Source organism: Cupressus sempervirens, chromosome 4 (assembly GCF_028749045.1).
Source record: "Cupressus sempervirens isolate cs-2001-9-10 chromosome 4, ASM2874904v1, whole genome shotgun sequence".
NCBI classification, from domain to species: Eukaryota; Viridiplantae; Streptophyta; class Pinopsida; order Cupressales; family Cupressaceae; genus Cupressus; species Cupressus sempervirens.
Window position 1 is genome coordinate 780,314,622 of NC_143121.1, and position 16,383 is coordinate 780,331,004.

General features: G+C 34.3%; 1 protein-coding gene across 1 annotated transcript; it reads right to left on the reverse strand.

Moving 5' to 3' along the window:
- Nucleotides 1-7,298: 7,298 nt before the first annotated feature.
- LOC149563717 (high-affinity nitrate transporter 3.2-like) lies at nt 7,299-8,507 on the reverse strand. The gene is made up of 2 exons (XM_089826854.1): nt 8,082-8,507; nt 7,299-7,876 (listed from the first exon to the last, which is right to left on the reverse strand). The coding sequence occupies exons 1-2, from the start codon at nt 8,224-8,226 to the stop codon at nt 7,398-7,400; spliced, it is 624 nt and encodes a 207-aa protein (XP_089682980.1). The 5' UTR covers nt 8,227-8,507; the 3' UTR covers nt 7,299-7,397.
- Between the last annotated feature and the right edge of the window lie 7,876 nt (nt 8,508-16,383).

A 16,383-nucleotide genomic window follows, 5' to 3' on the forward strand; every position in this document is an offset into this window, starting at 1 on the left:
CAAGCATCAGAACCTTCAGATGTCGAGTGAATAGTTTTGGACATAGTTGTTCGTAATGGCACAAACTTCTATGTAACCATTTTTGGCCCAATATAACAATTGTTTTACAATTCTAGAAGATAAATATGGAGCTATATTATGAATCCCTATGCATTGCATGCAACCAATCAAATTAAGCGATGCTTTAAGCAGCAATATGGATCAACCTCGGTCGTTGATTCTTACCTAACCTTAGTCCACCTATGTTTACTTAAGGAGGAAAACACCAAAGAGATTGAATGCACAAAAGGAGATGAATGCTAAGTGCATAGAGAGCATTAATGGTGGCTATGGAGGTTGTGACAATGATATGAATTGAAGAATCGGTTAGAGAGAACATAGGAAAGTAGAGAGAGAAAATAGGAAAAAGGGAGAGCACATAGAAGACATATCTAATTAGAAGGATCAAGGATTCATCAGAAAAGAGAAGATCTGACATCAAACAACAGAGCCCTAACTTAAGGATCATGGTGTTGAACCAATTTAATAGGTGATGTAGAGTAAATCTCCTAATAGAGTAGTATTAACAGACTTGTGTAAATCTCTTAACCGAGTGCTTTCTTTATTGTAAGTTTAAGTCCACTAACAAGGCACACTTTTAACAAGGTGTTGGAATCCTTTAACAAGGTGAGACCTAACAGTCTTTGTAAGCCTTTAACAGGGAAGACCCCTCACAAGGTAGATCATATCTAATGGTCAAACTCATTGTAACCACAATTGGCTACACTTTACAATTGCAGTAGTGAAGATTCGTGGGTGCCATCCTCACCCCAGTTTTACCTTCTCATTGGTGGGTTTCTAGTTAACAAATTTATTCTGTTATGTTTTATTTGTTTCATGCTATGGATGGACATGTGTAGTTAGCTATTTCAATTTACATGATAAAGCTTGAGATGGATGTGTGGTGAATGTTTTACAGTTAAAGTTTCAAAGTGTTGATTCACCCCCCTCCCCCCCCCCCCCCCCCCTTAGAGTTTACTTTCTCATTCTTAATTTCAACAATGTGATTGGTCTTGGATAAAGGATTTACCATCCAAGAAGATCCTTAAGGGGTGCACTCTAGAGAAGATGGTGGAATAACTAAGGATTAGGAAATTTGATCTAGAGACATCTTTAAGGTTGGGGTTAGGATAGATGATAGAATATATAGTTAGACTAGTTTTTTTTATTCTAACATTTATTTTGTTGGCTTTACTCATTTCTTGCTAGCCCAACTAGCATGGACAAAACACAAAAATAGCACAAGATGAATCTACCAACTATGGGGCTAGTATGATCATATGATAATATGTGAAACATTATGTGAAATATGAAATCTCATCATTCTCCGAAGGAGGTACAACTACAACACAATGGAAGAAAAGTATGTAAGAGTAATAGAGATGAATCTTTTTGGACTGGCACCAAGAGACCAAAAAGAATTTGGTGCTACCATTTCACTGTTGGCATTTGATGAAGATGATGGAGCATTTGGTATGGCACAGTGTTGTACTATTTATTGGCAACAAGAATCTTCTAGGATGTTGATCAAGGTTACACAATATGTGTGATGTACATCCAACATGACCAAATAGAAGGATGTTGATCAAGAAAATTTGTACTTTTACTTGATAAAGTCCTTTGGCCACTAAGGTGTGATGGAACAAGATTTGTACTTTTTTTGATGTTTTATGATGCATGATCATAGTACTGATGACTAGACATGTCATATATTCTAATTGCAAGATCTTTCATCCTATTTGTAAAAATTGTATGATTTATGAGTAATTTGGTGAACACATATAGAAGGTTCATAAAGCAGGAATAAGACTACGAAGAAAGAAGCTGATTGAAATGGTGTACTCTATAGGTATATGATCAGGTTCTATGATTACTTGTGTGGAATCATGAGGATGTTTATGAATAAATGTTGCAAACACACATTTAAAGGAAATCAATAAAAAAATTTATTGGATTCTAATGATTATCAAAGGAAGCAATGAAGAACAGTGGAATATTTAAAGTCTTATCATTCTTATGGGAAGAATGAGAGGAGTTATGCTTTCTGCTAAGATTAGGATCATGAAGAAGCATGGTTGTCTCATCAAGATTCCTAGGAAAGAAGGATGACTCTAGATCAAAGGAATCCATGAGTTTATGACTTCTAATCATAATGCTATGGGAAGGATTCAAAGTGATAAATCTTGTGCACAAAAAGGAAAACTAACAACACAAAATATCACAATGCTCTAAGTACTAAAGACACCCAATAAAATTTTACTATTGTGATTTTTTTTCCTTTTATGATGAAAATACAAGATAATGCCAAGGATGAAGATAAAGCTAATTAGTAAATGAATTGATCATTTATGATTTTATAGTTGAAATGAATGCAATATCTAACTATCAAATGAAACAAGATGCATACAATAGAAAGAAAGTCTAGATCTAGCTAACAAAGACAATCGAGTGCCAAAATAGAAATGGAGTTGTAAGAAGATGGGTTTACCAAAATGTAAAATAATTTTTTTGGTGTATATAAAGGAGGGTAAATTTTAATTTTAATGCCAAATTAGAAAAAGTGAAAGAAGAACCTTTAATCATAACCATTCAAAATGGCTCAAACTACATCGACACAACCCTAGATAGATAAAAGGGGTGACAATGCCCAATCTAAGTCCCTTATCAAGATTTATACTAAAAGGACAACTTTGTAACAATGTTATTTTCCTTAGTTGTAATGTTGTAGATTGGTTTGATTTGAGTATTATTAAGTGTGAGTATAATGACTATGATACAAAAATAGTAAAAGGCATGAAAGGATCAAATCTGAAGCATAAAGCTAAGTGTTCTGAAATAAAAATGAAGCACACAACTCACCTTGGAAGATAGTGAGGAGGATCAAACTAGACCTAAAAAACTAACGTATAAAACTATCGGTATATGAAACTGATTTGGATGTGGGACCTCCAAATTAATGTGTCTAGCCTATGTGGATCTTTGAGTCCTTAGACAAGAATGAGATGGAGGGCGGGGATGACCTAGGTAAGGGAGGAGGTCATGCCTTATCTGATTTGCATAAAATTCTAAAACCTAGAGCTAAACCTACAACCTAAAACTCTAGTTATAAGATATGAGTTCACTAATCTAAAAAATTATAGATTTGCACCTACAACCAAAGAAAAATGGTATTTATTGGGGTGAGGGGATTGTCACAGTTAATCCCTAGTTGAGGAATCGACCTTAAAATAATAAAGCATGTGAAAGGAAAGACAAATGTAAGTATTCACCTTGCATATCAAACCTTTATGGGTGGATTCAGATCCACTATCCACAAAGATGTATCAATTCTTCTATATAGAGGATAAAGTAGGATGTCTTCACAAATGCAAATAGAATCACTAATACAAAATCATAGTTCCATGAATGAATGAATAGATACTCTTGAATGCTTCAAGGATTGAACTCTTGAATGCTCCTTGAAATCTTACTTGAATGGATGGTGTATGGGATGATTCTTGCCCTCAAATGAATGCTTGTGGATGATAATGGATGCCCATAGATAACTTGCATACCTTCTTGGTCACCAAATGAGGAGAGAAGGCCTTCGTTTTTACTGATATCAAAACAAAAATTGAGAAGGGTCGACTCAACAAGGCTATAAACAAATTGAAACCCTTGAAATAGGTTCGTAATCAGAGTCAAAATGCCTTAGGTAAGAATGACCCCATTCCTTATTAGGGATTCGGGACAAGGTTGTCCCTTACTGAAGGATAATCCCTTACTGAAGGATAAGGGATGACCTTGACCCTTGTCCCCAAAACTTTGAACCTCGGGATATGCACCAAGATCTTAGAGATGGAAAAATAATAACAAAAAAATGGGCGAAAACTCATGAATATGGAGCAATTTGAGCACAGGTGCATTCATGGACCTAGGAGATCATCAAAGGGAGGGCCAAAAGGTCTTACAAATCAAGTGCTTCCATTTTAAGATAGTACAAGAATATCACAAACCCATTGTATAATTCTTTATTGAGGTTAGTTAATGACACTCAGTATTATGCTTGATGGATGATAAATGATATTCATGATTTCTTTCTAATGTTACTTGCATGAGATAAAGAAAAATAGAGCCATTTGGCCACACATTTTGATCAATGCTTCTTTTAACCACATGTATAAACTTCAAGCAACAAGCCAACCTCAACAACTACTCATTTTCTTGCTTTAGAAAACAAGCTTGAACAAATCTCTATGTGACATCCATCATAAACTATATGCTTTAAAATCATGAGCTAACTAAACCACAACCTCGATTATATATTTGTAGATAAATTTTTCTCATAATAACATCAACGTGACAACCACAATCAATATTTATCTCAATATCTCATATTTAAGTTTCTCCATTATTGCTTAACTTTATGGAATCCACATATCTAAGATGCACCATATTAAATATTTATTATTATATTACGTTTACATTATCATTTTTCAGGTGTACAAAGCACCTCTCCCACACAAAAAAACCCTTTAATATCATCATTAAGAATCCAACAAGCACTCAACTCAAAAATAAAAATTAAGGTTTTGCAAAATCCTTCTTTCTATCACATAACTTTTGATATCAAATTTGTCTCACACAAGCTAGTGTTTACGAAAAAAATAAATTGAGTTGGGTTTAGATAAAGTATACGAAAAGTATACTCTTTCTTAGACACTATCAAGAACCAAAAACACAATGGTGAGTAAGAGTAGTGTCTTGCATTAGAGAGAACACCTTCTAGATAGAGCTCATTGAACTCACTCATTCCAAATTTATTGTAATAACACTCTTTGACAATCCACAAGACAACATGGAAACATCTCAATGTTTCAAAATTCAAATATGCAAATCAACACAATAATTCACCATTTGGCTCTCTTTTTTCAAGAAATGAACAATTTCGCTATGTGACTTTTGTTGACAATGAAACTAACACTCATTATACTCCCCAAATTAAAAAAAGAGGAGACTTAATTCAACTTTTAATCACTTTGATTGGATTTTGGAATGGAAACAAGTGGTTGGTTTTTAGCCATTACATAAAGATGAAATGAGCACTATCATCCATTGAGCATGAAAAAGAGTGGTTGGATATTAGTCATTAGGAATAGGTGCAATGGAGGTGTGCCATTCTAAAGAAACATATTAGAATTACACAAACCCATTGTATACTTAATTATTGAGATGTACCAAATGGTACTTACATTTGTACTTGATAAAATGAGGGATAATATTAAATATCATATTCTTATATTATGTACACGTGAATAAGCAAATGGATAGTGTTAGACCACACATTTTGATCTTTCTATTATCAAATTCCAAAGTTAAAAATGATACTCATTCTAACCTTTAACTAATAAGTCAACTTGAACAACAACTCATATGAACCTTTGACAACCATTATTATAAGATTAAGAGAAAAGCTGATAAAACTCTCTTCTTAACAACTACTCATATGAACCTTTAACAACCATCATCATAATCATCAGATAAGAGAAAAATGCCTTAGATAAGAACGACCCCATCCCTTATCAGGGGTTAGGGACAAGGTTGTCCCTTACCAAAGGATAAGGGATGACCTTTACCCTAGTCCCCAGAATTTTGAACCTTAAGGATATGCACCAAGATATTAGGGATGGAAAAATAATAACAAAAAATGGACAAAAACTCATGAATATGGAGCAATTTGAGCACATGTTCATTCATGGACCTAGGAGATCATTAAAGGAAGGGCCAAAAGGTCTTACAAAGCAAGTGCTTCCATTTTAAGACAGTACAAGAATATCACAAACCCATTGTATAATTATTTATTGAGGTTAGTTAATGATACTTAGTATTATGCTTGATGAATGATAAATGATACTCATGATTTTATTCTAATGTTACTTGCATGAGAATAAGAAAAAGAGAGTCATTTGGCCACCCATTTTGATCCATGCTTCCTATAACCACATGTGTAAACTTCGACCAACAAGCCAACCTCAACAACTACTCATGCACATTATTTTTAAAATAAGCTTGAACAAATCTCTATGTGACATCCAACATAAACTATATGCTTTAAAATCATGAGCTCACTAAACCATGACCTCAATTATATATTTGTAGATAAAAATTTCTCATAATAACATCCACGTGACAACCACATCCAATATTTATCTCAATATCTCATATTTAAGTTTCTCCATTAGTGCCTAACTTTATGCTATCCTCATATCTAAGATGCACCATCTTAAATATTTATTATTATATTCTATTTACATTATTATTTTTATGTAGGTGTACAAAGCACCTTTCCCACCCAAAAAAACCTTTAATAGCGTCATTAAGCATCCAATAAGCACTCAACTCAAACAAAACAATTAAGGTTTCCCAAAATCCTTCTCTATCACATAACTTTTCATGTCAAGTTTGTCTCTTAGTCTAGTGCTTAAGAAAAAATGAATTGAGTTGGGTTTAGATAAAGTATACAAAAAGTATACCCCTTCTTATACACTATCAAGAAGCAAAAACACAATGGTGAGTAAGAATGGGTTCTTGCATTATAGAGAACACCTTCTAGATAGAGCTCATTGAACTCGCTCATTCCAGACTTATTGTAATAACACTCTTTGACAATCCACAAGACAACATGGAAACATGCCAATGTTTCAAAATTCAAATATGCAAATCAACACAATAATTCACCGTTTAGCTCTCTTTTTTCAAGAAATGAACAATTTCGCTATGTGACTTTTGTTGTCAATAAAACTAACACTCATTATACTCCCCAAATTAAAAAAGAGGATAGTTAGTTTAACTTTAATCACTTAGATTGGATTTTGGAGTGGAAACGAGTGGTTGGTTTTTAGCCATTAAGTAAAGATGCAATGAACACTATCATACATTGAGCATGAAAAATAGTGGTTGGATATTAGTCATTAAGAATAGGTGAAATGAAGGTATGTCATACTAAAGAAACATATTAGAATTACGCAAATCGATTGGATAGTTGATTATTAAGATGCATCAAATGATACTTATATTATTTGTACTTATAAATGATAACTAATATTAACTATTATATTCGTATATTATTTACATGTGAATAAGCAAATGAAAACTATTAGACTACACATTCTGCATCTTTGGATTATCAGATTCCAAACTTAAAAATGATACTCATTCTAAATTTAACTAATAAGTCAACCTGAACAACTACTCATATGAATCTTTGACAACCATCATCATAATCATAAGAACAAAGCTCGACTTAAAACTATCTCCATAAGCAAACAATTTACTTTGTGGTATGAGAACTAAGCAATTACAGGATGAGCACTTGTCCATCATTTCTTGGCTCTATATTTTTCCACAGCAAAGAAACCAAACAAAGAGACAACAGAGAAGGCAGAGAAGACAGCAGCAGCAATGTCCAAGGACACATGTCGCCCCGAGATGGGCTCCACGACAAACAGATTACTTGTCTTATTCTGATTGGTGGTCTGGCCATAAGCCAGCTGAGCTCCAGAAGCATCCAGTGCATAAGCCCTCACAAAGTAAGTAGCCCCCGGCACGTCTTTCCCTACAGCCCATGTGACCGTGTTGTTAGCAGAAGAAGAGTAGGATTGCTTGGTGATTTCCAATTGGCAGGTCTTGTCCTTCTTAAGATCATCGTATGTTTTTCTCCACGCTCTCTCCACTTGACTCACTGGGGCAAAACACAACTTCACCTTCACACTCGTGTACGTTGAATCTACTCCCCCACCCGCCAACGATTCATTCAGGCCCCATGTGACCACCAGCTCGTCTTCCCCTGCCTTAGCAACTGCCAAAACATACGCCCAAGTGGTTAAAAAAAACATAAGAGAAATGGAAATAAAAATGAAAATAGGTAGATTCTTTTATAGTCTATAAGAGAGAAGATTAAGTTCTTTGTTGGCTCCACCCTGACAACTAAGAAAAAAACTCGTTATTTTTGCATTGAATTCACGAAACATGGAAGATGGGGCGGTTTAATTTTCTACATATACCATTTGAAGCCGTTGAATTATGGTTCCTGATGATTGATGTAACTACCAGAGTTCTCGACAGTGTGGAGAACTGAACTCCTGCCATGGCTGAAGTTATGAAAATAAAGAAGACAAGAAGAAACGAGAGAAACGTTGGAGGTCCCATTTGATATGAATCTTTGAGAAAGAGAATTGAATTGCAGGGTTTAAATGTTTGTATGGCTATGATCAGGAAAACCCTTTTTATTGTAGGGAAGAGAAAGAGGAAATGTGGCTGTAGATCTCTCCGAGGGGGCAGGTCTTTTGACGAAAGGTGGGAATTTAATGGACTTTTCAAGTGGTCTGAAGGTCCTTCTGACTCCTCCTTGAACAACGATGAGATGAAAGAGACAGTGGTTTATTTATTTAGACTACTGGAGCACAATTTGATTGTGCCCAAATTGCTGCAAGTCAAAGGCCAGTTTTCATCCATTATCCTTATCAATGGATCGGACTGTGGAAATTTCGTACTGGTACAGATCATATTTAATTAAATTGAATTAATATATAAATAAATGTATGCCAATCTGAAGTTGTTTATTTTTTATTTATTTTATTTAAAGATTATCTGGTTTAATATCAAAGTTTATGCTGTAGACATCTGAATGATGAAAGTTCAAATCTTTTACAATATAACTACATTATAATAATTTTTTGAATATGGAGTCTGTTAAGTTTTAAAAACAAAATTAATTAATTTTGAAGGATATGCATCATAAAATATTAAAACTGATTTTTTTTTTATAAGCTTGATTTTTCCTTGCAGATTTCTTGTTATTTTCTACCACAAATCTTGAAAATTTGGTAAAACTTCATTGTATTTTTAGAATTTTTAAAATTAGTCAACGATCCTTGTTGGGTAGTGTCGTAAATATCAACATGGTAGAAAAGCAAGTTAACTTTCTTTCCTCTCTCCTCCTCACAAAAGACTCTTCATAATATCAATTTTATTGAAAATTATTGTCTTAAATGTTACTCAATATTGTTTTAGATTAGTTTATTAATCTTATATTTTTTATTGCTATATTATTTGTACAAATAAATAGGAACAATAAGAGACCTTCATTCTTTTTTAATATAAAACACATATAAGAAATTCTCAAATGAGTATCTCTTGATCAATTTACGTTAAAGCTTATCTTCATCTTTTATATTGTTACTATGTACTAAGAGTTGTGATTATCTCCATCTTCTATAGTCTTACTATGTGTTGGAAGTTATGAATCTTCAAGAAAGTTTTGAGAGTATTTTGGTCATTCTATGCTATTTTGTTTATAGAATTGTAAGATTCGGTGTACTATGAAACACTTTCTTCTTGTCTAATGTCATGTTTTAATTGTCAATCTCATGTACAAGCTCCACAATTTATTGTGCCCTTCCTTCCTTTCATTCTTTCCTACTTCTCTCTATTTGTGGGACTTTGATAAACACATAGAAATTAGTCTGTTTGTCTCAATCTCTCATACTCATAAATCCCCTTTTTTTCTCACTTTCAGGCAATAAGGTGGGTAAGAACTTCTTTGTTTGTCCTCCTCTACATTTGATCATTGATTCTACTTTATTTCTCCATACCCTCAACTTGCTCAATATCCATCATTTGTAGAGGTGTCTTGGACCTTTAGACTTTCATACTATATTTTTTTCTCAACTCTAATCTCACACTTAATATCACTCATCCTACTAAATTTTTTAACTTTACCTCTAACTCTTTCATTTGAACTTTTAATCATGACCTTTGGACTTATATTCTAATGACCTATCTTAATGTCCAATTTCACATCAAATTCTTGTAAAACTTCTTAATTTTGTATCTTCTTATGTGGATTTCAAGCTATCTTTCTAACAACAATTTTTTCACTCGGATTATGTTCCCATGTCTAGTTTCGCATCTTTTTCTTGCACTTCTTTGTTTCATATCCTTTTCTCATTTTGCCTCCCTTATGAGATTTAGATGGACAAAGTATTCCATTATTATAACTAGTCTTAATGTCTCTTATAACAAATTCTTGCATCCCCTTTTCGAGCCTCTTGATTGTACCAAAGTTTTGCATTCGCCCTTGTTAATGTGAACCACTTCCTAGATCCTCCCAAGATGTCATTAATGACTAAATTTGACCCTACAACTACTCCAATAAGATTTTTATAGATATAATGGTAGATGATGAATAACTCACCATATCGTATCAACTTTCAATTCCCAATGGTCCTTACATCATAATTCACATGTTTCATTCCATTGATTTTATAGGCTTTACCTTATCTTTCATGCCAAATTCATAATAGCTAGTTCTTTATTAAATTTCTATGAGTGACTAAAGAAAATTCCATTTACCTCCTTGGTTTATCTAAAATTTGATTAATGGTCTTGGAATGGATACAATTAGGTGAGGGATGATATTCATGCATCTTCCAGTGCCTATGGACCTCTCTAAGACTTGATTTTTGTAGTAAGGTGTAGGGTTGATGATGTTAAAACTACGGTTTGAAATGAATTTCCATGTCATGATGATGCAAGATGTATGGATGACTTATTCTCCCAAGATCACATGGTAGTGTGAAATCAAATATAAAGGTTTCCAACAAAAATAAGGGTGCAAAAAGGTTGTAAAGCTAAAATAAAAACAAAATAGGTTACAAAATGTTAAAGTTTATATCTAGCGATAGATCTAACACATTTTCTAATATTAACACTACTTCCCAGTTTTTTATCTAGATTATGTGATATCTTAATCTAAATTGAAAAAGATATTTTAAATGTGCATATTTTCAAATTCTTGTGAATATCTCCATAAATATTATTTGTATTAGTAAATATCTTAATGATTATATATCTTGGTCACATTTGGTGATTTGTAGTCTATATTGACTCATTTGTCAATTGAAAGGATGTAAAACTACTTGCAAAATTTTGGAAGGCATCTTACAAAAGAATTTAAGACTTGTAGGTTTGTTGCAGAATTAAGCTATATTCAATTGGATGACATATAATTCCATCTAGCTACTTGTTTACATGTATACAACCTAGCTTATTTTGGCTGAGTTTGGAGCCCACCCATTCAAGCTTGCAACCATTTTTTTTACTTGATCTGGTTTCTCCACCATCATCGAAACTTTGTAGACTCAGTTGAAGGCCAACACAAATACCCTTACTTCTCTTCAGTTGTTATTGCAGACTCCAATCCAGCCACTAGAGCCCATTGTCGGTATGCTCAGGCTACTATCCTATTAAGATCAGTTGGGATCAACATCGACCATCTCCCTCCCTACCAGTTCTCATTGGATGCTCTTGCTAATTTCCTCACCTCTCGACAGGAGTTTAATAGGTATGTCAAACTTGACATCTATATTCAGTATATTATCCGAAACTAGCTTGATACTCTTGAGGGTCTATATCTGAGGATGGCATTCTACACTGAGCACTTCTTAGATATTTGGGATGGGATTATTGGACACCTTGACTACTTACATAGACATTGCACACATGCCCTGCATATCTCCCTTGGTTCCTTTAGGGTGGGTTGGCACCAACTCTGGATCCAGGTTGATCTCCATATTGATACAGAGGATCAGGTTTGTAGACATTGTACCTTAGTGAAGGAAAAATCTGAGACCCTTTTCCTTTTCAAATGCCCAATATACTATGAGATTAGAGGGAGATTTTATTGTCTATTTAAAGAATGCAGATCCCTCTTGGATTTCTTTAGGCACAGATCAACATATTGCGCTCTATCTCTGTGAGTCCTTACAACTTCATGATCACACTTTATAGCTATCATTCCCCACCAGTCATATCCATGCATAGCTTATCACAACCTTCTTCTTGCCCTTATCTTTAGCTCGGGGTGTAAAGCGATCATGTAGTTTCCCTAACACTGGCCATTCCAAATCAATGAGACTCCACAGTGGACCTCTTCACCAGCGACACTCCTCTCGTAGCACTTAGCGACATCACAAGGCCCCTAGTAGCCGCCAGCCATATCAATCATTGTTGGATATTTTCCCTTTGGGAACAAATACCTAATCCTTTATGTGATGTCTCCTACTCTCTTCTTCATTTATTGTGCTTGTTCTTTTGTGGACACCGCTTGGTGCTTTGTTTGTTCACTATCTTCTTGGTTGTAAGCTTCCAGTCTCATAGACCCATGTTGTGGTCTTTTGTTGGACATAAATAAAATCATCTTATCTTGTCTTATCTTATTCATGTAATCTAGAGGTAGAGTCCTTATTGATATTGTAAATAAGGTATCATACAATGGGTTTCATTTTTGTTCCCTTCTAGATCATAAACCTTAAGACTATGTTGCCCCTACTAGATAAAGACACTTATTTTCTTTATGTTCAACCTCTTATTTCACTAGCACATTTAAACCATAAAATCTTACTTTCATATACTATCATTCTTCTTTAATTTTTAAAATCTCTTTTAATGGTTGTTTATTTTCTTTATGAAGGTACAAGACCCTCATCTCATCAACCTAGCATGCTTACACTTGATGATGTACACATAAACTTATGAATTGGGCAATGATTTATTTCCACTTATTAAAGTTATCTTCAATATAATATCTAAAAATATACCTTTCCTTGTATATCCTAAAGTCAAAGAAGGAATTACCCACCTTGGTGAATCAGTTTGTCATTACATGTACTTGATTACAAATTGAGGGTCTTGTGCCTTTAGTTTAACACCCCTATCACTTAAGAAATAAACATGTTTTTATAGATTTGGGTGCCCTAACTTTGATCACCAAAAAATGGTGTGTAATGTGGGGAAATAATATTCATTGACTTATGCATGAAAACTAGGAAACTACATTCATTTCCTCTTTACAATGGAAGTGCAGTGATCCACTTGGCTCAAGAGATTGGACATAAATTGGATTCAATAGTCTGTAGTGGATAGTTGAAAATAATTCTATTATTATATAAAGTAGTTATTGGTTCAAGGGATAAAGATGAAAAAAGTTAAGGCTTTCAATAAATACACAAATATAGAAAATAGATATTGCAAATAACTGAAGTCTATTTAGAAAGGCAGAAGAGGAACGTGCTTCTGAAATTAAGCCCAAAATAGGTGGACTAGTTTCTCAAGGTAACCTTGACCTGGAAATACTAGATGAAGATATAATTTAAAAATATAGTAAAAGGACAATGTTCAAAAGTTTCATCAAAAGTGTTTGAGACTAAATAACTCAGGTCGAGTTAGACCGTACATTTTTGGATTTACAAAAGACAGAATTGTAGGTCTTTATTTCCTTATATTTCTCTCCAAAATCATGCTTCTATAGCCTATCATTTGTACACAAAATAAGGAGATTTTTTTGGCTTTATGGGGGTTTATCTAGGCTAGACATTGGTTTTAACCATAAAATTTAAATAACTTGGATTAAAGATGAAACCGTATTGTAATGTAGGAGAGCCTAGATCTAAAAATTGAATTGATTATACATTCACAAGTCTTTGTGTGTTGAAACCCTTATGAAGGCATTGATTTTTACTTGTAGGGTTGATTTTATGAAAAGATGATCATGGGTGGCATCATGAATGTTTTAGATATGAACTATACTTGTCTATGATGCCTTGGATGATGTTTGATCACTTTCTCTTAGTATGTTCTTGAATTTGAAATGAATGATATGTATTATATCAAATGAGGGTGGGGGTAGGGGGGTAGGCTTGTTTTTATACATATTTCCTTGAAATGAATTTGTAATTTTGAAATAAGTTAACATGAAATAATGATTCCTGCTCTCCCAAGCTAGTTCTTAAGTGATTTAGAATTGGGTCGCATTTATCCAGACAAGGTTACCTCAAACAACTATATGTTGGTTCAAGATCACCCTAGAGAAGCCTAACCTCTTGATTTAGGTGGGGTCAGGGTTTTGACGTCTAGAATGTAATGGAAATGTCATATTTTGAACCAATGCAAGCACAATCATGCATGATTATGCATGGAAGGCTAGAAACACTAAGTTGAAGCCTGTTTAGCATAAAATTATATGCAGATACAATTATGACACTATTTAGTGCCATTATTGGGTGGCTATTTAAATACAAAACTTTATTTATTTGTTTTAATTAAAAAATATAGGAAAAACACATTTTGATCTTGCATATGATGTAACCACAAGGTTTGCTCTTGCTACCTAGTCCTTTCCTAGGGCTTATAGGTCATTCCTTTGACCTTGATTATGATTATCCACTCACCAACCTTGGATCAATCCAAGATCCACTCCATTCACCTTGTGACACCAATTGAAACAAAGTACAACTTCATAGGTGACTGAAATTTTCATTCACCACATGGCTTGCCAGGTGCTTCCTAGGTAACTGGCCACAATATGCTCTCCAGCCTTTCTTGAGGTTTTTGGTGGTCTTCCCATGCTTCATCAAGCTTTTTTTAATCATGTTCAAACCAAAATAAAACACTTTAGAAAGATTTTCCAACTTTACAAACAAGTTGGCAAAGTGCTACTATAATGTTGCCAAAACAAGGCTAGAACATAGACCTTGTGTTTTTCCAACTTCCTTCATCCTTGAAGACCTTTCTACTGTATTAACATGTTCATATTGACATTATCAAGCCAAGAAAAAACTTTCAATAGAAGATCTTACAAGTTCACACAAAGACCTTTACAAATGTTGCTATCATACAACCAAGAAAAGAGGGTTTCAACACTTAAAATTGTGTGCTGCTCACAAAACGTACATAAAAATCCTAAAACAAAGTAGGGATATGAATACCCTTTTAAAAACCAGAGATTATTCCACCACGTTTAGGCCTCCACCATATGCCAAACACCCAAAACACAAAAATGCTAAAAACTAAAGCTAGAAGTAGTTTTTGAACCCGGTTTTGCAAAATCTTGCATAACTTTCTTTCTAGAGCACACCATCACCTCCAATTGCACCAAGAGTACTGTAGGAACATTCCCTACCACTTTCCATACTTGGTTTCACATTTTCAATCACCCAACACGTGATATGTTGCTGGTTACAGCAATATTTCCACTAGCCAAGACGCTTTTCTTGCCTAGGGCATCAACAAACAATTGTTTTCCTTCATATTTAAGAGCCCTTCTTTTTGTAACATAATGTACATTGTATCTTCCTCCAAATCCCACAGCATCATGAGGTTTCAATGGTGGAAAATGGAGAAAGAGTCCATTTAATTCAAACTGCTGCTATAAACTAGAAAACTGGCAAAAACTTCAAAAAAACTTATGTACAGTATTAACAAAGCTTGTACTATCAACTTGAGCACGTGAAAAAGATTAAAATTAATGCATATAACTATTCCAAACAAGAAAAACCAGACTTCCAACCATATTCAACACCAAAATGCTCATTTACCAAGTGGCTGCCATGAAAAAATGCACACAAAATCCGTACATGTATGGCCACTAAACTTGCCAACCCCTGAAACTGATCAAGAATGGACTTATATAGGTGTTTCCAACCTATTTTTTTCATACTCAAACCCCTAACTAACTCTTTGCACTCATTTTCAACTTTGCAAGAAAAGTTGCAAAAAGTTGCAAAATTGCAATTTTGAGCAATTTTTGCCATAACTTAAAATTCTTAACAAATGAGTTCACCAAACTTGGTAAGGGTTAATATTAGGTTTATTTAGACATTCCAAGATGGTTTTTGACCCTTGGTCAACTTTCCTACCACTTTGGTCAACCTAACCCCTGTTGAGCAACTTTTTGGCATAACAGCAACTTAGGAGCAAAAACCCAGTTAGCAACTAATGAAACCTTACCTAAAGACCTATTAGGTCTTATTAAACCACTAGTGATGTGGCTAGAATCACTACAAGCCAAAATGACAAGAAAGAAGCACTAGGTACAAACTATCCTACCTAGGTGCTCCTGCACCATAATTCCCCCCCCCCCCCCCCCCCCCCCGGGGAAAGTCAAGCATTTTCAGTTTCAAGAAGGTCCAATGGAATGTTCAGCTTCTTGAAGTCAGCTTCAGCCACCCAAGTAGCCTCTGAGTCAGGTTTACCCTTCCACTTGATGAGGTGTTCAAAATACACCTTGTGCCTAGTAGCCTTCTTGGGTCTTGTTTCTAAAACCTTTTTCACTTCCAACTTTGTGACCTGTGGTGTAGCAGCAACTTCCACATCTCCATGAACATCTACAGGAGTCTGAGATATATCACCCTTAAAAGCTATCAAATCTTGAACATTAAAAATTGGAGAGATGCCCAAATCAGAAGGAAGTTCTACCTTATAAGCATTTTCACCATACTTAGCCAAAACTTTGCACGGTCCTATTCT